The sequence below is a fragment of the Belonocnema kinseyi genome, chromosome 10, assembly GCF_010883055.1.
Source record: "Belonocnema kinseyi isolate 2016_QV_RU_SX_M_011 chromosome 10, B_treatae_v1, whole genome shotgun sequence".
NCBI classification, from domain to species: domain Eukaryota; kingdom Metazoa; phylum Arthropoda; class Insecta; order Hymenoptera; family Cynipidae; genus Belonocnema; species Belonocnema kinseyi.
In genome coordinates this window covers 116,524,496-116,550,297 of record NC_046666.1, presented here as the reverse complement: position 1 = coordinate 116,550,297, position 25,802 = coordinate 116,524,496, and the positions used below count along the sequence as shown (strand labels likewise).

At 34.5% G+C, this 25,802-nt stretch overlaps 1 protein-coding gene across 7 annotated transcripts in view; it reads right to left on the bottom strand.

Annotated features, from left to right (window-relative positions):
- LOC117181461 overlaps nt 1-25,802 on the bottom strand; it is a 163,483-nt gene that overhangs the window by 47,412 nt on the left and 90,269 nt on the right. For all 7 annotated transcript variants that reach the window (XM_033374128.1, XM_033374127.1, XM_033374130.1 and 4 more), the window contains one exon: nt 19,797-20,984. In XM_033374128.1, the coding sequence (XP_033230019.1) occupies nt 19,797-20,984 (1,188 nt within the window). The remainder of the gene's footprint in view (nt 1-19,796; nt 20,985-25,802) is intronic.

Sequence of the window (25,802 nt, the reverse complement as noted above, 5' to 3'; positions counted from 1 at the left end):
CAGATGCCCTTTTTCTGAATTGTTTTGGTTTTTCGGGGTAAGCAAACGTTCAAGATACTTCACAAAAGTCGATGAAATATTAAGGTGTACATCACGTTGACCATCATGACCTTCAGGTCCATTTTCAAGGTCACTTAAACGTCAAGACGATTTTTCTTAGATCGAACTATGTCCCTTTATGAATTCTTTTTGTAGACTTGTGACTGTAGATTGTTATCACCCCCCACCCCCAATACAACCAAACAGTAACAATTATTTGGGATAAGATGTAAAGACTGTAACTACGTTTTCAGCAAAGTTTCTCGAGAGATGACTGCGCGAACTGCTCGAATCCTTACCATCAGATCTTCTCTTGTTATGTGTCGCTGAGTAAAATCTAAATTTTTAATATAACCCCATAAAAAGAAATCAGGCGATGTTAGATCTGGGGAGCAGGGGGGCTATTCGAATAAACCTCCTCGTCCAACCCATCTCTCATTGAAATTTAAGTTCAAAAATTCACGTACGATGAGTGAAAAATGTGGCGAAGCAGCACCATGTTGAAGCCACAGTCTTTATCTTGTTACTGAGTCAACGTTTTCCAATAGTCCAGGTAAATGGTCCCTCAACAACTCTAAGTAAGTGTGTCTGTCAACGTTTCCGTAAAAAAAGTAGGGTCCAATTAATTAGCCAGTTACTATTGCGCACCACACCAAAATACTCCATCGACTTTTGATGATCCATCGGTATGTACCAGTGAGGATTTTCGTCCGATCAATAATGACAGTTATTTATATGAGCTATTCGTCTCTAGAATTTACTTTCATCTGAGAAAAGTGAATATCGAAAGAAACTAGGATCTAGTGATTTGTGGATCAACATGAACAGCTTCTAGAACAGTTACAGCTCGTGCATCATTTTTGTTGTAATCATAATGTCGGCGTTCACAAACAAAAATCACATTGCGAGCTCTTTCAGTCAAAGTACTTATTGTTAAATTAGTAGGATGTCTTCTGTCTGGAAACCGTTCAGCGTGAAGTCTGGATACAGCAGCGTAGTTAACGTAACATTCCCCTAAAATTAGTATCATCTCAATGATTTCAGTAGGTAAGTAATCAGCCATATTGCGAAATTTCTATAGAAACTATGAAAATATCACAAAAATTGATAATAACTAATTTTTTTCCAATTTACAATTATTCAAGTCAATCTTTGATCAATGTTTGATCTGATCGATTTTTGATTTCTTTTAGGTGCCATCTAATAGGAATAAAATTTATGAAAATTTGAGCCTGATTCAAGAAATTCATTTTGCTTGGTGATAACATTTGAGAAATAATGCCCAATGTAGAGGATACATATTTTTGATGCAAACAAATATTTTTTCAGTGATGAAAATGAAAATAAAATAAAATTGAGAGGAGAAATGCTCATATTTTTAATATTTAATATTTTCAATATATAATACATTTTTAACCAAAATTAGGTATTAAAAATGTAATCAAAATTACTTTTTTGGACGTGTGCAGTATTTAAGTTTTCTGAAACTCATTTCTATACAGCCTTTCAAAATGGAACAATAAATGCAGGACGCATAGTGTGTTGCCCATCCTACTTTTGTGGTGGTGACTTGATACATTCGTCTTTTGGTGTTATGATCAGCCATTATTTTTGTTTTACGGTTTGCATCCGGCAAAGCTCTCGCTTAATTATACACATAACAATTGATAATCTGAAGATCGAATTTTTCCGAAAAATCTCCACAAACACGTTATCCAGTTCAGGCAGATCTTTGGGCTTGAGAGAAGCCACGATGCTTATTTTTCAGTGGATCTTGAAGGATCGCTCTTCTTCTATTGAATGCCTACCCGCGGTTAGTCTTAGTGTCAACTAGCTTGATCTATTCGCGGCCTGTTCTGGCTACGGTAGAGTACATAGAGTTACACAACCCCGTATTCGCAAGTGATCGGCATGGTTTCAAACACGTTAATGCGAAAAGTGCGATAGCTCTGGGGTTTTCTCGCACCAAGGAGCATGCAGTCGTGCCATGTAACCTTCTTGTTCAGGGGCCATACTGGTATTGTAGCAATCTACCAATACGTCATTGAATTGATCCGTATATCTAGGGTGATCGGCATTCTTGTTCGACCCATTGTCGGGAGTCCTGCGCGTTCGATTGTTATCATTGCTGTTCCCACGATTTTCTCTTTCCATAGCTTCTTCTTTCCCTGTCTCTCAGGTGACATTCAGCTTTTGGTACGGTTTCTACGCATCTGCTTGGGGGCTATTCCTTCGGGAGCATCAAAGGACAATTTTTCGCGACTGCTTTGTCACGTCCTTTAACGTATGATACCTATATTATTTATACTTATATTTATACTATATTATTGTGCACACGATTTCACCTCAAGGCATCCACATGAGGAAACTTTATTCCAGGTCGGTGCATAATCTCATAGTTGAATTCTCCTTAAAGACCATTACCCATTACCCTTAATGGATCGAATAATTAACGTACTGGTTTGTTCGCTAAAGCTCTCTTTAAGTCCACAAAACAATTTTCAGTACTTTCGTTCCAATAGAACGTTTGGTTCAACTTTAATAAGACGTATAGCGCTACTGCTCTCTCTCTCTCTCTCTCTCTCTGCGAAATGATGAATGAATAGAAGAAAGAACCCAGCTGGACCTAAGAATCGTCTTACATCGTGGATATTTAGTGGAATTAGGAACTCCAAAATAGCGCGCAATTTCATCTCTTCCGGTACGATGCGTTTAGCAGAGATTACATGTCCTAGGTAAGGCACTATTTCTTTCAGGAACGCATATTTCTATAGATGTATGGTAAGTCCCGCCACGCGCAACGCATCTGAAACTTTAATCAGTCTTTCTTTGAGATCAAACCACTCTCGTCCTGGAATTAAAATGTTATTCAGATAAAACCGACTTCCTTTACCAATTGCAAATTGTAATTATCCATTTGCAAGATCTAGGGTGATATAAATCTTGCTATCACTCAGTAGTCTGAGATGGTCATCTAAATTAGGTAGCGGGAAGTTCATCCTCACTGTATGATTATTTGATCGTCTCAGGTCCGCTACCATTCTAGATTCTCCATTTTTCTTCTTGACTAGTAAGACTGGACTGGCGTATGGGGAAGATGTTTCAGTCATTAATCCATTTTCTTTTAATTCTTTGATGATTACCTTAAGCTTCTCACGTTCTGAATTACTTGCACGGTATGTTTTGCAATAAAAGGGTTTACTACGGGGTATCTTTCTGATTTACATACTGATATGATCTGTACAGCCCAAATCTTCATAGTTTCTAGAGATAGTATCGCTATACATGTTTAGGACTTTTAATAAATCATCGACTACTTCCTTTGAATTACCCGGATCTATATCTAGTTCGGACATCGTTATCTTAGTTGTATTTTTCAAAGGTTCAAGTAAATTTATTGCCCTCACTTAGCATTGATCAGGTAATTTTTTTAAAGTTTGATCTGAATGACCAACGTTCAGATATGCTAGTAAGAAATCTTCTTTTTTGTCCACCGCATTAATAAAATATATGGAGTTTGGAGGTATCGTGAAATTGTCTTTTATAGATAAGTTACGACCCATGTTGTGGACTTTCAAATTCGTAAAGGACATGTTTTTGTTTTCCTTAAACATCAGCTGATCACCGCTCTTATTATAGTCGACATCATGTAATTCTGTAAATGTCCTTCCAATGAAGACATCCACTGGTTGAGTATTGTTGGGTACTACTCGTAGTCAAATTCCTTCTGCAATCTCTCTGCCGACTGCAACTCGGCACACTATCACTCCGTTTGATGATACTCTGTAGTAAGTAGGAACCCAACTCTTTAATTCTAATCGTCTTTGGATTATGGAGTAGTTGCTCTGCAACGCAGCTGATTCTCTGATACTACAATCGGAGCTTCCGGGATCAATAAAAGCATTCCATTCAGTGTCATCCAAAAATAAGGATTTAAAATATCTGTTTATTGCAGGATTGTTATTGTCTGTTATTTGTCAAAGCTCACCTCTTTCAGTTGTTGCTTTCGGACAATGTCTCCTAGTGTGTCCTATTTCCTTGCAGAATTGACATCTTTCTTTTCGATGTGGAATTATTAATCTTCTTCCATTTTGGTGCCTTGGATTCTTCTACCTTCTTTGTTACGTCTGTTGGGTTAAGGTCTTCACCCTTTTTCGTTTAAGAAGACTCTAGGGAACTACGAATTCTCTCTCCGCGTTGAGAATTTAACCGCTCGTGCCTGTTCAAATCATGTAGCAGCTCATCATAGTCCTCGCACTTCTCCACTGCCGAAGAATTACATAGGTCTCTGGACCATAACCACCTTCCGCTTTTATAAAAGTTTTCTTAAACGCGTATTCAAAATCTGACCAAGATTTAAGTTTAACAGAATTCAATTGGAACCAGTTCAAGGCTCCGGATTCCACATGGGCTCGCGCTGTTTCGCATACAAATCCATCTGGCCATCTATGTAATGGTCTCATGCGATTAATATTTTCTAGCCACTCTTTAGCCTAGATGCCATGTTTCTCTCGTCCATTGTGTACATGAATTCGCTGTCTTTTATCCTGATTACACATTCTATTTGCGTTGAGGTTAGGGTTACTAAACTGAATTGGATCACGATAAATACGCTCTAAATAGGTATCCTCGATGGATTGTGATAATTCAAATGCATTACTTTTCCTTTGTAGTTGAGATGACACTGATTCATTATCCTCCTATTTTTATAGGAGGATAATGAATCAGTGTCCTTTTGCGAACGAGAATTACTGTTTACTACCGGTCGGTTATTCAGTATATTGCGCTCAACTTGTTCAAACTCCTCTATAGGGATACCTTGAAAACGTTAATAAGCCATTTCCGCGTGTCTTTTGCTTTAAATTCGCCCTAATTTATTCGAATTCGCTCATGCCTTCGTTCAAAATATGGTTTTATTAACGTTCTAATTCTATTAAACAAGATTTCACTTACTTTACAGTTCGGGTCGCTTCGTATTACCGAACAAACATTTTCGATAATCGTTGCTTGACTTCGTATATTTACAAACGATTGAAGTACTAAATTTTTCAAAAAAATTCTCATTCAAGTTTTCTTTATTTCGCACAATTATTGTTATTTAACATTTTGATAAGAAAATGTTAAGGTTCTCGCCATTTATTTGGTACATATCTCGCTAGGTTGCCGATATAACCTATTAATCTGACATAATTATCGCTCGTACTGCGCTTGGGTGGTGACGGGTAGATTAGCTTGTTATGAATCTTATGAGTCTTATCTTATTTCGCACTTATGAAACATAGCCTCTCAATCCCAAACACAAAAGATATCAAAGGGATCAAAAAATAAACATCGGATATTAAATATCACAGTTTTTTTGCACACACTGAATTCCTTCCGCTTCAAAAGTCTTAAGTAATCGCAAAGTTCGCTTCTTAAAGTGTCAGTAACATGCACATCTACTAACGCTCGTCGGTCGAATTTATCATTTTTTCCTTTCTTACCGTTCGAAGCACACTAACACTCCCAAGGCCATTTAAGGGATGTTAGGGGAAAGGCAATTGAAATCTTTGAAATTTTTTTCTCAGCCTATTCCACAACATTGGCACTTATGTTTATGTTAATCAATGTTATAACGCAATTTCAAGAATCAGCCTGCTGAACTGATTAAATACAAATCTTATATAATCAAAATGTGTCTCATCGCACCAGAGCATATCCGCACGTTCTCAACGTTCTCAACCATCTCCCCAATTATCCTCTCCTCGCGTCCTCTACAATTCGTAGTTTTGATAACCCGCGACAGCTTCTAACACAACGTTGTGCAGTCCATCTTTCAGTAACTACAGAGCAATCAAGATCCATGCAGGTCTGCCGCCGCACGTAGTATATGTACCGCTGTCGCTAGGGACACTGCCAACCGCCCTGACTCAAACCAGCTACCTCCCATTTTCTTTCCACAAGACTCAAACCCTTTCCAACTCCATAATAACATTCAGTCAACCCCAAAATCTACCCTCAGCACTTTTAGCAAAACAATTCCGAAGATTATCCACATAAAACAGCCAATAAACTTTCAAATTAAGAGTAGCCACAGGAGTTTCCGTAAAACTACAGGTTATGTTCTAAACTCCACAATAATATTATAGCGCCCCCAAAAACCACCTCTAGTACTTTTAACGAAACAATTCCGAAGATTCTCCATATAAAGCAACCAGTACACTTTTCACTTACATATATTTACAAAAGTCATTTACAGAAAACTCCAGGTTCTAATTTGAACCCCATATTAATATTAAATAATCCAACTTTTTTCAATGAAAAAATTACTGGCTGTTTCACAAAAAGAATATTCTTATCTTTTTCTTTAATAGTACTAAGGTTATAGTTTAAAGGCTGCATCATATTATTATAGGGTTTTGAACATAACGTCCAGTTTTCTGAAAGTGACTTCTGTGAACATTTCCAAATTAAAAATCTATTGGCTGTTTACATGGAGAATCTTCAGCACTTTTTCGTTAAAAGTACTAGGGGATATTTTGAGAGATCTGAATATTATTATGAGGTATTGAACATAACCAAGAGTATTTTGAAGGCGACTCATGACACTATTTTTAATTTTTTTTCTCAGCAGACACACTTTGTACTCTTTTCCTAAAACTTCTGGCGGCGGTCTTTGTGGGATGTTGAATTAGCACAAATGTAAGAATTTTAATTTTTGAAACGATTGCAATCACAATGTTCGCCAGTTAGTGACACCCTCAGACAACTTACCTTCTGCTCCTCAAACTCAGATTTGCCGCAATTACTTGGCTCACAGTACAGAAGGTCCTCGTAGGCACTATTATTATAACTAAATTAAGGACAAAGCTGTCGGTTATTTTACGTGCGATCATCCTGGCGTTTGTAAACAAGATTTCCCCGCTAAGGAATGTAAAGTCAAGCGTAACTCAGGAAACGAAAAAGGGGATCAGAATTAAAGAACAATACTGAGACTATCCCTTAACATAAAAGCAAACTAAAGAATTTAATTTTAAAAACCTAACAATCTCCCAATACCGCATCTGGTTTTCGATTGCACACTCTTTCCTTCACCAAGTCAAATCGTGGAAGGGCTATGGAGCTTCCGTTCACTGTACGCGTCTTCGGGTTGCATATAGAGGGTCGCTGTAGCAAGGGTTTCTGTAGAATATGGTTACAATAACTAATAAGCAGTCACGGACAATTTTCCAGGCGTAATCCCGAAGAAATTAACCCCAAGCCGAGGCGTCAAAACCGTGCGAAAAGCTGAATGATATTTGGGTGAGGTGTCTCGAACTGCGACTCTGTGAAGCTGGGCGACCTATGCTTTACAAGGATGGGCCGATCAATTTTCTATAGCTGCTCATGGGAACAGCAATGACAACACCATAGTTGTAGTAAGTGCGGCTCAGAAAATCAAATGCGCAGGGCTCCCGATAATGGGCCGGGCAAAAATGCGGACTACACTAGAGTTAGGAGAGCCAATCAAGACGGAGTCCATGCGACGAACTGACAGAATCTCAATAGTTTTCGGTGGAAGAATCGACTCAATGACCTCTGGACTACCAATTCTGGCATGTATAATGCGGCAAAGGCTTTAGCGGATGCAAACCGTAAAACAAAACCATCGACTCCTGGACGAAAGGACGAACTCAGATCCCTTGATATCGGGTCACGATCTACATCACGATCTACATCCCATGCCGTAAAGGTGAAAAATAGACAAGATTCTCTTTTTAAAATGGTCAGGAAGAATTGGGAAAATGTATAAAATTTTATCCATCTCGAGTACTCGCTCCTAAGGCCCGAATTAAGAAAGCACAGGAGATAAACTTCCATAAACAGCTTCTCGACAAGAGGATGTACGGCATGTACCACAGAAATGTAAAAAATCAGTCGATGTCGTATCAGCTAATGTTTGCTCTCCTTAAATTATCCGTATTAAATTCAAGCACGCAGAAACCAAAGTCTAAGGCGCGGCGGCCACTCCGCATATTTGCACGAAACGTATTTCAATTATACTTTTATCAATTCAGCCATTTCAATTTCAATCGCAAAAGTTAAACTTATGATAGGAAAAAATTCAAAACTTAAGGTTCACCATTAAAACTCAGAAGTCTAAAATTGTAGCCATTAAACATTTTTTAAATTATTCAATTATATGAAGCAAAATTTATTTTTTAATCTGAGTTTGAAATGCTTAACTTTTTGGAATATTTTAAAAATGTAATACGAATATTCAATTTCAAAAACTAATTTTTATTTAAAAAGCTAATTTTCAATGGTGGAATAATTGCCAATCAAAGAAATGAATTTTCAACTAAAACGATGAATTTTATACCAAAAAAGACCCATTTTCAACCAAATAGCTGAATCGCTTTGATGAATATGAAATCATTTTCATCGGGAAAGGGGATGATTTTAGAAAGTACACATTATTAAATCAAGTTCCAAATTTATTATAATGTGCTGCACTTTAAAATAATATAACTACATCATCGTTTTTATTTAGATTTAGTATTTATTTGTAGCGTCTCCGCTTTGAGGCAGACCCATCATCACTGTTACATCTCATTCTCATCTGTAACATTGCAAGGGAAAAAGTCTTCTTTTAATATATGTTTGAAGAAACTGATTCACTTTCAATTTATCAAAAATGTTGATAGTATATCGTATTGCTACGTTAAGAAAAATGAATTTCAAAATTCTACAACAGGATAGCACGACATCACACAGGTGTAGTACTTTTAATTAATATATTCACCGTAATATTATTAGCTTCACTCAAGTGTTTTGGTTTTTCAAGATGCCTTTTATTAAATTTCGGTTTCGTCTTCGTAGAAAATAACCTGCTTTAAAGTATTAAATTGCCCCTACTTGAGTCATGTTTTGACGTAAACGCTTTGGCATCCATCAAACTGGTATTTTCTTTAACAACTGCCACAACTCGAGCCATGAATGATATGATTGCCACAAGGGATTTTATTTCCTTTATCGATGTCGTACTTTTTAAATTTTAATTTAAAATCGATAATATCTCGAATAATTTTGGAGATGTCGATCAGTTACAGAAATAATAAAAGGTCAGTTCGCTATCTATTTTCATCACCTCATGGCGTTGCATTATTTGCATCATTTGAAAGCTTTTGGTGCTTTTTTTCTGTTGCTGATTATTTTTTGTTTACTTCTTATTTAAAATATGTGATAGCGGTTAAACTTGAAGAGTTGATCGTTTTTTCATTTTAAAAACTGCTTTTGTTTTAGAACGTAATAATTTATGCATAATGTAATATTCATAATGTACTTTATTAAATCATCCATTCTTCCGATGAAAATTATTTCATATTAATTTGACATAAAACATCCTAATTAAACAAAAATTTTTTTTAATTTCTTAAACTTCCCTTCTTACTTGAGAATTCGATCTTGGCACAGAAGAAACAAACTCAAAAACGCGGTGTGGATTTTTTCGAGAGTAAGGCGCTGATCCACGAGTCCAAAAAACGATCTACAGCAGTCTGAGAAAGAAGTTTAAAGCGCCAACAACGCGCAATCGCTCTTGCTAGACGAGTAGATAAAGAGAAATTTCTGATCGTCGAAAGGTTGCAGTGTGCGTGACGAACGGAAATGGATAATTGCTCGAAATCCTTATAATTTGCTTGGGGAGTGTCAGTGGGAGAAGCTTCATCATGAAAATGAAAAAGGCTGTCCAGTAAGCTTTACTCGTCAAAAGCTATTCGGGGTTATTCTATTGCAGGGTCTACTAATAAAATTAAGCTCGAGGATCCATTTCTCGAGTGATACGATCAGCTGGATTTTAATTTGTAGGGACGTGACCTTAAAGGGTGCTAAAGAAACCGCTGCACCTATGAAATCCGACTGGATATATAAAGTGCAAACATTAGGTTTTGCATTATTTGTGCATTATGTTCGTGAGCGATTTTTGTTGTTTTGCCCCACTTTGATAAATGTAAACCTCATTACTAGCCCATTGATAACATTTAAAAATGCTTAAAAGGTTTTACAGCGCGGTCGGTATTTCTCAAAAATAGTAATTAAAAAACAAAAACTTTTTACACTTCTAATTATTTAGGACCAGAGACACATTTCTGAATGCCTTTTATTTAGCATGCCAAATTTTTAACACGATACCTTATTCCGTGTGGACGTAAGTTGGGAAAGAAAAGTACCGATGTAACTTCCACTTTTATTTTCTTCGAAATTTTTTTTCTTCAAAATTTCCACCGGAACAAAGCAGAGACATGCACTTTATTACCTCCTTTTTCATTTCCTAAACTTTCAGAGCGATACCTCATTTCGTTTCGACGTAAGTTGGGAAAGAAAAATTGAAGACCAGGTTTGGTCACGTGACCCTCTCGTCACATAGCCTTAAAGTAATTTAAGTGGTTTAAATTTTGAGATTAAAATTAAGATTTCAATTTCAAATTATCAATTTATATTATTTAATTTTTAATTCTTTTAATCACAACAGTCACTGCGATCACTTTTCACAAACGCTTCATTTACTGGAAATTATGAACGCCTTGGATACTAGTAAATGCGCACAATGGGATTAATGCAAATGTGCTTAACAGCCACCATGCCCTAGATTCCACTGGGTACGGAAAGTTTCATTGTGACATATCAAAACGGTGTCATTTTCACTTTGACATACTCTCAGCTAGGACACATACTACCTAGTTATTCATCTCATGCGTGAACGACCTACAGCCAAAAGCACAATGCGATACTAAAAGTACTTTATTACCATCTACTTTACTCTTACGGCATGAGCCTCAATACCTCTCCCCTGAAAGGTCCCAGCAAAATAGAGTCAAGTATCGAGAATAAGAAGTGCCGCATATACTGGAACAGAAAGAGATGTATAAAGACATTATAAGGAATCATCGTCACTCTTGGAAATGCCAAGCTTTCACTGCGTAATAGCCTGGAAAGCATCCCTTCATTTTAACAGAATGCTAAGATATTTGCAGGGAAAATTCCCATCCTATTCCTATCGTCGTGAGACGTGGTTCCAGCAGAAATTTTACGAGCTTGAAATGACTGATCACACGGTACGATAAAATCACGATAAGCCGGCGAAACCCTCGTTTTCTTGAGAAAATAAACCGACCCAAAGATAAAAGCTTTCTGCATCCATATCGCAAGTGCCTCGGCATATTTTTGGCCCGCGGGTATTGCTTAAGGTTGCAAACCTTCGATAGTTTCTTAACTTTGAGAGCAATCACATTTACCGATTATTTTGGGTTGAATCTTTTCAGCTTCTTTTTAAGATTTTGATACATCTCCTACTTTTCCTTCCCCTTGGCAGTAATGTTCTGGTCGGTCGGAGCCGAGAATTCAATCGCGACTATAGTGTGTCATTTCCAAGGACAGTTTCATATCGAAAAATCGTTTCCAAAATTCGATTTATAGAGACATAATATTATACACAATAAAATCAACTTTTTGTTGCCCTTATGTACTTAATTTCCTCCATAAAACTCCATGAGTTTATTTGTAAAGTTTTATTTGGGTACAATTCATATTTTGAGTTCAATGTTAGACGTATCATTTTGCAGAGTGTTATTTTCCAAGTTTATTTTTCTTACAGGAATTTTCAAAAATTCAACCAAAAATACTTAAAAAACTTTACGTTTATAGTTTTTTTTTTAAATTGAAATTAATAAACGTTTTATTTTTCAAATATATGTTCAAACTTTTATTTTTATACTATAATGTGCGCAAAGCGTTTTTATATTCTCATAATTCATAATTGAGAAAACATTATAATTTTTCGAAATTTTACATCATTTTTCCAACGAATCTCCACGTTTTGAGACCCCCTCAAGCTTAAAATCAAGTTTTGGCGATGACGTCTCTAAGTCTATACCTTCATCCGACCGTGAACACGATAACTTTCGAAAAAATTAACGGATCAAATAGAGCTTTGGTACACTTTTTTTACGTCATTAAAGAAAGAAAAAGTTCGATTACCAGATATTTAGTAAACAAATGTAAAAATTTAAAGAATTTTCAAAATTTCTTTTCCCAATTTTTTTTAAGTCAAAAATTGTATGCACGGCCATTCGTAATACTCAGAAAGCCGAACAATTTATCTCTATAACTTGTTTCGTTAAAAAAAAATCAAAGTTATAGCAATAAATAATTAAACCATTAAGTGAGATATTAGAAATAACATACTTCAGCCCATAGGATTAAGATGTTGAATAATTCATTTATTTCCATTCTTCGACGTTTCAAAAACTTTACGTTCTCCTCATCAGAATAGAGTCGTATACATAAAAGTTCCTTATCGTGTCATGTCAAGTAATGTTATTGGTCCTAAATTCTCTTTTTGTTAATTGTTAGTATTGTTAGGTAGGATGGAAAAAACTACGTTTTGCTCCATTTTGCAAACGAGAAAAAGAGAAACAGGACAAATTACAGAGATACGCATAGCATTACCGAATCATTAGTTTGGTATCATGAGAGTTAGAAGATTTAAAAATAAAATTTATAACTAAAATTAAACAAAAATAATTGCAAGAATTACATATGATTGGTAAACATGATGAAAAAAATTATAAGATAATATAAAAATTGTTACATAAACTATTGATAAATTTTCAAGTCTGAATTTTTAATTATGAATGAGATCTGAGATAATATTTAAACAATTATTACCATTTTTTTATGAAAAACATTTCCGCTATTATTCTTTTAAATTCGCTAGGTTCATGGTGTCATGTAATATATCGTGACCCTATCTGTATATATTTAATTGTGAACCATTTTAAACTCTAAGGGAATTGACAATGCAACTATGTGTAATAGCGGCTCTACCCAAAGACTCTTGGGAGCAGAACCTTCTGGAAGAACACTTGGAAAAGGGTGGAACTGAGTTGCACCCACTCTTACATTATGGATTACACGTGGACCTTTCGCGTCAAGCAGAAACTTCTAAAAGAACACATGGAAAGGCGTGGTACTAAAGTGCGCCCACCCAAGTATAAAAGCAGATATCCTGTAACCTCAGACCAATTAAATCCGAATTCCGGACCTTCTTTACACCATTATTATTTGTGTGATTATTTACAGCACGTCTCCCAGATCTTCATAAAGGTAATCAACGATTTCTACATCTCCGGAATATGTACAATTTTATCTCTCTCATCTCAACGTTTCTCGTTCATCCCATGTTGTTATTTCCCTTCCACAATCCTCAAGAGCAAATAACTACATTTTCCTCCGAGTCGTTCCTCCCCTAAATTCTTGTAGGCATTCCCTACCGCTATATCGATCTTTCAATAAATGTCTATTACTAATCTCTATTTCATATCCATCACTTATTCAAATGACCCCTGAAATTCTATTCCCTTAGCCCAGATCCATGCGTTCTGTACATACAGCAGGTAATATCACTGACCACTTATGTATTGTTCATAATTTCCATCCTAGGACGTAACAATGGTGTAAAACAATCAAATTTTCCCAATCAATTAGATGTCCAATTTCGACCTGGTGTTTAAATACGACTTTATGGTTTTTTGGATTTTGTTGAAAATTATCATGATGTTCCTTTATTCTCGTAGAGAGTAATCTGCCAGTTTGGCCAACATAACACTTTCCATAATTCAAACATTGAATTTTGTATACAACATCAGTAAGTTGAAAATTATCTAAAGAATCTTTGCCTACACGGAGAGAAACTACCTGCATTCAGTACGCGGGACCAATCACATGTTTGATATTTGAACTCAATCAAATGCACAAAGTGTGAATTCAGGTGAAAAAAGCTCTAAATACACGTGGGGAAAACACGCACAAATTCATAGACGAAGAGCGCGATATTCACATTTCAATCACTGACCCTACGTGTTCTTATTATCGATGCATATAGTTTTGAATGCTAGAGAGTCGACATGTGTCGAATACTTGGGCCTCACGTGCTCAGAACGTGAGCGGCTTGATACGAGGCGAGACTCCATCTGCGCATACCCGAAAAACCAGACTCGAGACCGTCGATATATGTTCTTTTGTTTCAGTTCACATAAATTATATAAAAATTGATGTTGAATTAATTACATAAATCAATATGTATTTTGTGAAATTTGGTATATGAATATATAGTACAGAACTTAATATTACGCAATTATACATTATGCATTATCAATTATATTTTTCATGTATATAATAGAAAATACAATGCATTATGCATTCATTTCATATTAGACACAGATCAAGGCGTAACGTCAGTTTCTGAATCCATGAAACCCCCACGTTCTCAGCACGTAAAGCTCGAGCGTTCGATGTGTGAATAACGCCACGCGCTCCACGCACGACGATTGTATACTTCAAACGATTGGAGACTATTATAACATTTACATTTAGAAAGGGAATTGAATTATTACTTTCAATCTCATGTGTGAATTTAAGTCTAGGGTGATAAGGATTAAATTGGTTTATAACATAGAGTAGTTTATCTTTCGGTAAAGTAATAAAGGTATCCTCAAAATAACTATAATATGTGTGTAAAGAAAAATCTACATTTTTAATAACATTGGATTCTAATTCTTGCATTACTAAATCGGCTAATACTGGAGAAATAGGAGAACCCATAGGTGTTCCATGTATTTGTTTATAAAAACTATTATTAAATTTAAGAACTGTTTTTTTTCATTACAAATTTAATTCCTTCTTCAAATTTGTCAAGAGGTAAATCTATGTCGGTTTTTATATCAATCCATGTACTTAAAATACTGTTAATGACTCAATGAATTGGCCTGTTTTTAAATGAAGATGACATATCTAGAGAAGCCATAATGTGATCAGAAGGATTTTATTGAAAATAATTATATTAATAAATACCAAAGAATTTTTTACTTGAGTTTTTGGAACTATAAGAGCTTTTTTTAAATGTTATTGAATAAATTAGCCATTATATATGTCGGTGAATTTATTAATGAGACAATAGGTCGAAGCGGACAATTCGGTTTATGAACTTTAGGTAAACCATAAATTCGAGGTATGTTAGTATCATGCACTAATATATCTTTACGTAAAGTATCTTGACCCAAATAACCTTTAATTTGCCATGAATTTAACATTATAAGTTTCATTTTTTAATTCATTCTCTGAATTTTTATTTATTTTCTCATACGTTGCATTATCATTTAATAATTCTTGAATTTTTTATTATATATTTACTTATTAAGAACAACAGTAATATTACTTTTGTCAGCATGTCTGATTATTAATTGTTCATTTGATTTAATAAATGTTTGTGTTCTTTTAATATTCTGTGCAAAGAATCAATCAACGCGATTTTATTATTCTGTAAAAATTAATGTGAAATGTTAATCATTCTATGTCTAATAAATCACTATCGTTTGTATAATTAATTAATCGCATATTTGACTCTATATCTTTGACAATATCTAAAATTATTTTTCGTTTGTTAGTTATAAAGAATGAACTAAAGTAGATAGATAAACTTAAGTAGATGCATTAATATAAAAAACTACACGAATTTATCTCTTGACAATTTTTAAGAAGGAATTAAATTTCTAATGGAAAAAACAGTATTTCAATTTAACAATAGTTTTTATAAACAAATACATGGAACACCTATGAGTTCTCCTATTTCTCCAATATTAGCCGATTGAGTAATGCAGGACTTACATCCAATGTCATCGAAAATTTAGATTTTCTTTTACACACATATTATAGATATGTTAACGATACGTTTATTACTTTACTGTAATATAAACTACTTTATGTTATAAACCAATTTAATTCTTATCACCCTAGACTTAAATTCACACATGAGATTGAAAGTAATAATTCCATTTCCTTTTTAAATGTGAATGTTATAAGGGTTGATTCAGGTAATGTAATTCAGATTGTTATCTTAAAGATACTTATTCTGGTAGATATTAAAATTTTTTCTCTAACTATCTAATGCAACATAAAATTTTCATAGATAAAAATCTTATTGATACGGCTCTTAAATTATCCAACGAAATTTATTCAAACTCATATTAATAACAAAAATTTTTAGAATTTGGTCAAAACTAGATAAATTCATAAAACTAGACAAAGATTCTTTAGACAATTTTCAACTTACTGATGTTGTATACAAAATTCAATGTTTAAATAGTAAAAAGTGTTACGTTGGTCAAACTGGTAGATTACCGTTTACGAGAATAAAGGATCATCATGATAATATTAGACAAAATCCAAAAAAACCTAAAGTCATAGCTAAACACCACGTCGAAACTGGACATCTAATTGATTTGCAAAATGTTATATTCTTACATCATGAACCTAACGAATTTAGAAGACTAATAGAGAAAATTTTTTTTATTTAAAAAAATGGTAATAATTGTTTCAATATGATCTCAGATCTAAATAATTATAGTCTCATATATAACATAATCTTGAATTCTTTATTTTAAAAATCAATTAAAATTTGATTTTTTTACATTAATTAAAGAAAAGCAATAAAAAAGAATTAATAAAATTTGAAACGAACTAATTTAACTAAGTTGTCATTGTCATATTAAACTTGTAATTTAACCAAATTTTCTATTTTTCTTTACATGTACAACTATTGATACATTATAAATGCTAACTGTTAATCTTCTCATTTTTTAAATTTATGAATTTTTTATAATTTTTAATTAAAATAAAATATTATTGTAAGTTTTCCTTCATAATTAATAATTTATCAATTGTCCATGTAACAATTTTTATAATTGTATGACTTTATTTTTTTTTCTCATCTTTACCAATCACATGTAATTCTTTCAATTATTTTTGTTTAATTTTATTCACAAAATTTATTACAAATCTTAGAATACTCATTACACCAAACTGATGATACGGCAATGCTAACTGTGTCACTGTTATTGGTCCTCTTTCTCTTTTTCTCGTTTGAAAAATGGAGCAGAACGTAGTTTTGTTTCCATCCTACCAAAATGTTTCTTTTAAAATTTACCACTGTTTATAAACTTTTCAATAATGTAATGAAGTTTAAAATAACACTTAATGAAATTTATTTCACTTATTAATATAAAATGAAGATAACTCAAAGGTAAATATAAATCTTGTTTCAATGCTTAACTTCAATTTGAATAGAAAACATATATATATATATTTTTTTGCATTTCTATTTAACAGATTCTAATTATATTCATCTTTTACCATTTTTCACAAAGAATAATTGAGAACAGGAGAATTCAGGACCAATAATATTACTTGAAATGATAAGATAAGGAACTTTTATGTATACGACTCTATCCTGATGAGAAAAATGTATAGTTTTCAAAACGTCGAAGAATGGAAATAAAGGTTTTTATACTATTATAACGGTTTGACATAAGAGTTATAGCATTTACAAAATTTTTGTCATCAACCGAAAATGAAAATGTTAAGCCAAAAAACGCCAGATATGAAAAAAGTTAAGAGAAGAAGAACGTTGCCCTTTGAAAGCCGTAAAAGATTATCGTTACAAGTCTTTGAATTTTCTTAAAAGATCGAAAATTCAAATTTTGATCGCACAAAAATAATAAAAAATAAAAAATTCCATTTTGTGCGCAACTATGCAAAATACTAATAAAGATGAATAGATAAAAATTGTGCCACTAATAATTATCTACAAATCTGTTTTAACTTACTTTTTGATAGGGCGCGTATTTTTGTTTTATTTGTAAAAAAAACTAGATTAAAAATAAAAAATTAAAATTTTTGGACAAGCGACACAAGCTACGAAAAAAAATAAATGAACGGAAGTTATTTAACTGAGAAAGAGCTGCAGATTTTTTGATAGTTTTTTAATAGGATGCGTGATTTTAGTTTTATTAGTGAAAAATAACATTAATTTTTTTCAATTAAAAAAAGACCCAGGCTACGAAAAAAATTCGTGAACAAAAACTGTGCACAGAAAACACATCTACAAATTTTTTAGAAATCAATTTTTAATAAGAAGCTTAGTTTTGGTTATGATCGTAAAAAATAACATCAACAATGAAAATGTAACATTTGTGGAAAAATGACAAAAGGCACGAAAAAAATTATAGACAAAAGTTGTTCACAAAAAAAGGATATAAATTTGTTATAATTTATTACGTGAGAAAGTATTCCAAATTTTAGGAATTTTAACACTGTTCTTTTTAAACTAATGACCTCGATATCGGTTATGGTTTTATACATCGCAAATTTTAATTTTAAGCCAAACGATGACAGATAGATAAAAGGTTTAAAAGAGTATTAGATAAGGCTTGATATTCTGGTTTCATTTTTCAATAATACTATGAAAAAAATATCGAAAATTCAAATTTGAAGCCAAACGACGCGAAATATGGGGAGAAGTTTTTGATGGAATTTCAGCGTTTAAAATTCCTACATCATTTTATAAAACAATTTTTTGGAAGAACTCCTCGTTTGTAATTTATTTTATGAAATTGATACGCAAAAATAAAAAATTTCTATATTACGCCAAAAGACACAAGATACGTAAAAAGTCTAAAACAAGCCTTGTATAGGAGTTTTTGTTTCATCCATAAAAATAATATGAAAATAAGAATCCTTTTTTCAGCATAATAACGAGAGGTAAAGAACAACGCCTGAAGAATGGATAGTAGATTTTTATTGTAAGAAATTCATAAAATAAATATAAATTTAAAAATTCAGTCAAAAAATTATGTACAAAATACGCAAGGTGAAGATGCATTCAAATACTGGAATCTAAAAAAGATTTTTCTGATAAAGTTTCATTCAAGCATTCCAAGTACAAAGAATAAGTAACCGAGCGCGAATCAGGAGATCGGACAAAGCCGGGCCCGAGGTGCGTTCAAATTTGTGAGAAATTTATTTTTAGTGAATTTATCTAATTTAACATTTTCTCACAGAATTGATAATTAAATTAACGAAAATTGATCAACGAAAATTCTGCAGTGCAGGACAATAGACGTGTTATAAGAAGAACACTAAGAATAGGTCTAGAGGTCATTCTTCGCATCCTGCATTTGCACCTCTTGATATTCTATGCGAGAATACTACTTTTGCCATGCAAAATACATTTAAATAAAATGATCTCCAATACAATAGAACCTGGACTGAATAATGATTTCGATCATGCCTTGCATTGGTCTTGATGCTATTTCCAAGGCATCCAAATGTAAACAGATAGATCCGTATGAATCATTTCCCATTGGAATACATAATATTAAGCAATATAAGCACACCAGTAACTGCACACTGCCCCTTTGTCGCTACTCATCTGGTGGTCACGTATGGTTGAGCAAGTCTCTCTCGACCCTGCGGGCTCCTCACTAATTAAAAAACGGTGGGGGCATCTGTTCTAGGATTTTGTTTATCCGAGGTAACTAATTCCAGGTCCCAGTGTACATGTACCAGCATGTCTAAAGGACTTCTGAACATGGAAAAAACCGAAAAGAAAAGACAGAACATGTGACTTGGAGACAACCTGCACTGTCAAAATTGCAATTTTTGTGAATAAGTTTAGGAATAAGTTTCTGCAGGCATACTTTCTCGAACCAGTAGGCTTTGAATTTGATTTAAAAATAAATTCATAGAAAATAATTTTAAAACTAGGTACTTTGTTAAAGAAAGTATTAACTTTTTATATTACAGTAGTATAAATTGCCCGATCATAGTTTGTCGAGCTTAGTCTAGGACATACGATTATTCGAGATACATGAAGTTACAGAAAGTTAAACATGCATACAAACCTGCAGCTTGGATGTCTGCATTATTCTGTAATCACCAGGCGGTATGACATTATCCATGCATTTAGTTGACATTGGTGTGATTTCTGTGTTACATATTTCCAATTTGTCAGAATTACGCTGCGATAAAATATTTCCTTCATATCCACAGTCAGCAGTGAATGTTGTAGTGCGATGACTCTTATCACAAACGTCCGTAAATCTGTGATCGATTATTTGCTTTATACTTGAATTTGTGTGTCTTAAAAGGGAGTTAGATTGCGTATCGTCGCTAAATATGCCAAACGTATATTTTGCTGCACTTTTATTTTTTAAGGTTTCGAAACCAGTATTATTGTTACAGCTGATCAACAATTCGCTGTCAATAGGATCAGAGATTGCAGCTATATCGACCGAATGATGAATACCTGATTGTAGTTTCTGAGACTCATTAGCATTTACGATCTCGCAAAATAAATTACGGGTTTTTCCATTTCTTAAATTCCTAGGCCTTGTGCTTCCATATTCTACTTCTACTAATTGTAAAGGCATAGATGTTAAAACGAAAACTTCATCAGCACGTTTCGTGGACTTTGAAAATACTTTTTTTTGTTGCAACAAGTTTAACTTTATTGTTCCTGTTTCTTTATTACTCTTAACTTGATTATCCAAAGCAAATTCTTGCACATTTTTATTGAATATAATTCCATTTTCTTTGAATATATTGTTTGATGAACAGAACATTTGTTCAGAATCTGAGAATTTTTGATGTTCATGTTGTGTATTCGGCTTATGTTCTAGATCAGAAATGTTTTTAAAAATTATTTGTTCATTTTTCTCTGTTTCTAAAACAAATAACTGCAATCTTTTAAGAAACTTATGAATATCTTCATTGTGTAAACATATATCAACCAGGTTCGATAAGATGTTTAAATATTCACGATCCTCATTTGCTTCATCTTCATATACAAATTTTCTTTTCTTTATAATTGTAGCTTCACCATAAAATTTCAAAGATTTTGAATTTCCACTTTTTAGGTCAGTTTGTCTGACTGCTGGAAATTCATCATTCTCAAGGCTAAGACTTTTAGAAAAAATTGTATTGGTGTTAGTTTGTTCATGTATAGATTCTATTTCTCTATTATTTTGAAAGCATCGAAAGAATTCGCTTGATTTATCTTCGTCAACATCTTTCATCATAAACTCTTTTTCCTAAAAAAAGGAACAACATTATAAAATTTGATTTTTGAATAATGCATATCCAGGCACAGGGACGATAGAGTGTGAAAACCGCAAAAAGAGCCCAATAGCTTATACGATTTCCGGTACTCTCTGCGTTCCCTTGAAGAAATGAGCAAGACCCTGTCTATTTCGTAATAAAAAAATGAAATATTCCACAAGTGTTATGGGGCCTATTTGAAACTGATTTCGAGCCGCAACCTCTTTGGTCCTTCATGCAGGGGCCAATTTGTTACGAAAAAATTAATCAATATGAACCTATCGCTGAAAATAAATGCACCAAAGGATTCTACGGGAAAAATTACTGAGAGAGTATGTATTACATTGTCATTCTTTCCCTACAATTAGTTGTAGAAAAATCATAAAGAATGTATCAATGCCTTGCGTTTATGGTTATTACTTTTATTTATTTAATTCAGACAAGAAATAGAATATTTAACATATTTCAAGAAACTCAAAAGTTTTTTGGGTATACATTTAAATAGAAATGCTTAATGGTCAATTTTCTCTTAATTTAATTTTTTTAAAATTATTTTTAATATACTTAAATATATAATTTTGTTTAAATTATTCTTTTACGTGTGGGTTACGCAGAAGACACAGAAACTATCCATAATACGAACCCTTGACAATTTTCGTTTTTACAGCATTGTATATAATGCAATAATACTAAGAATAACATATAGTAGAGAACTGAAATGGTTGTGCCACGAGCTCGCTGGTTTACCACCTCTTGTTTGCCCCCTCTTGAGGGGCCTCCACCTCTACCGCGAATCATCAGGATATATGTGTCCAGCAACATTCATTGGCTGCCTCGGCCTTGCATCGATACGCCTACTGTAAGCAAATTTTCCAAATGCGTATATTCCAAAAAGTGCAGGTCGATTTTGAAATCAATAAAGATATACTTTCAATAATAATGCTTTTCGGCACATAAGCAGTTGAGACAGCCGCGGTCCATTCGCATGCGATTGATTAGCATGCCTAAGTTTTCATTTCCTTGAAATAGTACAATTTCTCAACTACCAATTAATATAATAGAATTAAAAACCGACTCAAATATTTCCTGACATATTGAGAACTGCAGCATGGCTTCACGGTCATGGACGAATTGGTGCAATTGTCAGGAGGCTCAGCACAGTTGTTGACAACTGTTCATATACTTATAACATTTTCGACTTAGAAATGCAGACAACTTTTTTGAATAAAATAATCTAAAATTACAAGTAAGTTATAACTCTAATAGCACGGAACGTTCCAGGAATGTGCCTGGAAAGTTCTACGGGAACCTTCGGAACGTTCCAGGAACATTCCCCGAGCGTGTACAATCCCTTTCGAGGTGAGCGAAAATCACTCGGTACTACCCGCGTTATACTGTAGGAGATCAACCAATTCAGTGTACGGGGCTCCTACACAGATCGCTGATCAAAATCTCTAATAGTCACCCCAGACGAAGAGCTTCACAAAATTACCATGTAATGCTCTTCGCGCGGGCTCATCAGTATCAAAGGTCTTTAGTTTCAGGCAACTCTCACTCTGTTGACACTCTTCATCATACATATTGTATAGCCTATTTGTCGCCACACTTTCGTGAGCCGTGAAGCAAGGTGTAGCGAACAGGCAAGCGTCTAGACTGTTTTTGTAAATCCAATACGTTCGTATGGACCATATTCGATTATTATTCATCCGTTTGTCAACATGAGATTCCTTATTATATGATACAATCTATTTACAGGCAAAAACAAGGTCTGTAATACTTGAAATACAATATAGGTAACATAGAATATTTTATTCATAATTAAGACAGTACATTACCTCTTTTAAATAACTAAATAGTACGAGTAATACATTTTTTTTTGCTAATTGCCTCCAAATTTGAAGCTACCCTTTTTTTTACTTTTTCCTCACATATGGCCTGTGAACCCACTTCTATTTCCTCTCTATACCCCCACTCCCTCTAAAACAAATCATGCAAACTTGGAATTAGAAAATTAACTGGTTTAGTCAATAATGTATAATCTGCGGCCATTCAAGTTGTACCATCTTTTTCCAAATAAAAAACAAAACACTGGAATTGCATATTTCGAATCATATTTTGCAAGAATCCCCTTTTGCTTGCATTCCGGAACAATATCATCTAAAGCTACCCGATCATTTGCGTTCAACTCACATATTTTCGTTTGTACTGATTGCAAACTTTCTGTCACTTGAATTTTCATTTGAAGCTTATTTGTTCGTCAAATCACGTCAAATTTTTGCAAGACACATTCTCGTTTTTCATTTAATGGCATACTACACCACGAGTAGCTTTAAGCACGTCTTTACTGAGGGGAGACCAATGTTCGCAGGGCGCGTAATAAAAACATTGGCCATCGCCAATGGTTTTGCTATAGCGTGAAAAACCATGCCCAAAGACCATTTTTTTGTCATTCTGTGGACATTGAATTCCAAGCGTAAAGACGTGTGTAAACCTAAGTGTGATAAGATATTTCATTCGAAACCGATATATGTCATGAGCCTATAGGGCCCCCTGAAAAGTGAGCATCCGAACGCTCTTTGCCGAAATGATGCGAGAACAGCCTATGAAGTGAATGTGAAATTCCTCAAAGACCAGCTGATATTTAACCTTGGATTTTTGGAGTACTAAATCTTGTTGCTACAATGTTTTCCTGAATGTTTTCTTGATTTTGAGTGTTCGAATATTCACAATTGTAACACTTTGCGACTTAATTGCTGATAAATTGAAGGTTTTACGGATTCTATTTTTGTTGACACGGTTCTAGATGAACACATGGGATTCATGTGGTTTTCGCAGGGTTTCGTTGGGCACGGATGCTAATCTGAAAAAGTGAACTCGATCCCAGCGTAATCGCAGTAAAATTTCCGCCATAACCACATCGCACGAACGTAAGATAGATGGTTACAGTCTGTGACGGAATCAATACGACGATCCGGCAAAAGTCTCGTGCACCCTGAGGAAACGGAGCGACTCAAGAACGAACGTCTTCTGTATTTCCCCCATAAGTCTTTTAGCATATTGTTGAAGCACAGGGATGGTTATGAGGCTATTAAAGAGTGAAAGCTTAGCAACTCCTAGAGCGCTGATGATACGGACGATCAGTTTAACAGAATATTCCGGGTTTTTGTCAACTGATGCCAAATATTTGATAACGAACATAGTTCGGTTCTCGAAGTCAAGAAAGACTATGTCAGGCCTCGAGTTTGAAACAGAAACAATTGTCCAGAATATAAAGTTCCAGTATACTCAATTGACTCTTTTTCCCTCGGAGCGTTCGGCGGAGCGATATTGTGGTAAATGCCGTAAGAGTGAAAGAGATGGTAATAAATTACTCTTAGTGCCGCATTGTGCCCTTGGGTAAAGGTGTTTCCCATATGAGTTGGAGACAACCAGATAGTAGGTGTCCTAGATTCTCGGGTTGTGCATGGCACGCCCTGCAGCTATCATCGAGAATGTTTTAGCTCAAAGTGTGGCGACCGTGTTTTAAGATGGATATGACACCGCCTTGACATGCCAAAATGAAACCCTATGTGCGCGACTACAATCTGGGTGATTTAAAGAAAACAAAATTAGATCACATAACTATGACTGATCCTCCACATCTCTGTGAAAGATGCCGTGCATCCGCTTGTCGCGGATCTGTTCCCGGAAATTTTTCTCCTACGCTTTCTTAATTCGCGCTTTCAGGAGTGATTACTCGCGATAGATAAGGCGTGATGCATTTTGTTCACTCCTGACACTGAAATTTTTTCCGAGTTTTTCAGGAGCCTCTTCCATTGCTTTTTACAGCAACGCTTCTTTGCGCACTTCTTCTTGCCTCCTGACCATTTCAAGAACAGGGTCTCGTGCGTTTGCATCTGTATGTGTGGTACCCGGAATAATCCTGTTGTGAAGAGATTCAAGTTTCATTATTCCGCGACTACCTTGACGGCGTGACATGAGACGTTTATATCTGTTTCGGAGAGTGAGTATTACAGATGTTAAATCCTGAATGCGGCTCTGTGACACGCTCAAGTATGTACATGTCCCTCCAGCGCAAATGTGTCATATAGTGCTTCCATCGACGAGCTCAGGGTATTCAGGGATGCCATAAGGTTTTTCTCGCTTCAAATAAACCTTGGCGCATATTCCTAACCCAAATTCCATTCCAATTTCCTAAGTGTATCGTTCGTCAATCCCTAGAGCTAGATGGAGTTGCTCTTTATTTTTAGCACAGATCTTAACATCATGTATGTAAAATACATGAGTGACCTTGTGCTTTCGATTTACATGCTGGCCGCAAAATTACCCTTGGGAATGGTGAAGTGCTAGAGATAGTGGCAATAATGTAAGGCAAAAGAGAAGTGGGTTCATGGTGTCGACCTTAAACACACCACTTTGAAAGGTGACCTTGTTAGTTGTCACACGAATTTTTCCAGATAAGATAGAAAATCTGGTTTTCCACCGCGGCATCCATCTCTCTATGCACCTCAAGATGTGCTGATGAACCTTTAAGCTATTCAAAAGACAGATGATAAGTCTATGGGAATTCGAATCGAAAGCTAGATGGATTTGAAGGAAAATTCCTTCAACAGAAGGTCTTGATATAATCTGGTCCCGGAGCGCAATAGGTCTTCATGCCTCTTAACACTTTTTTCACATCCTCAGTAGAGATGGGTGGGAATTCTTCCTCAGGTTTTATGAGGGCATCACACAGCTCCTTGAAGCTATTTATGTTCTCTGAGTCTTCGTCCACTCCATGCTGAGCTTCGGAGACTTCTCTTCAAAATGCT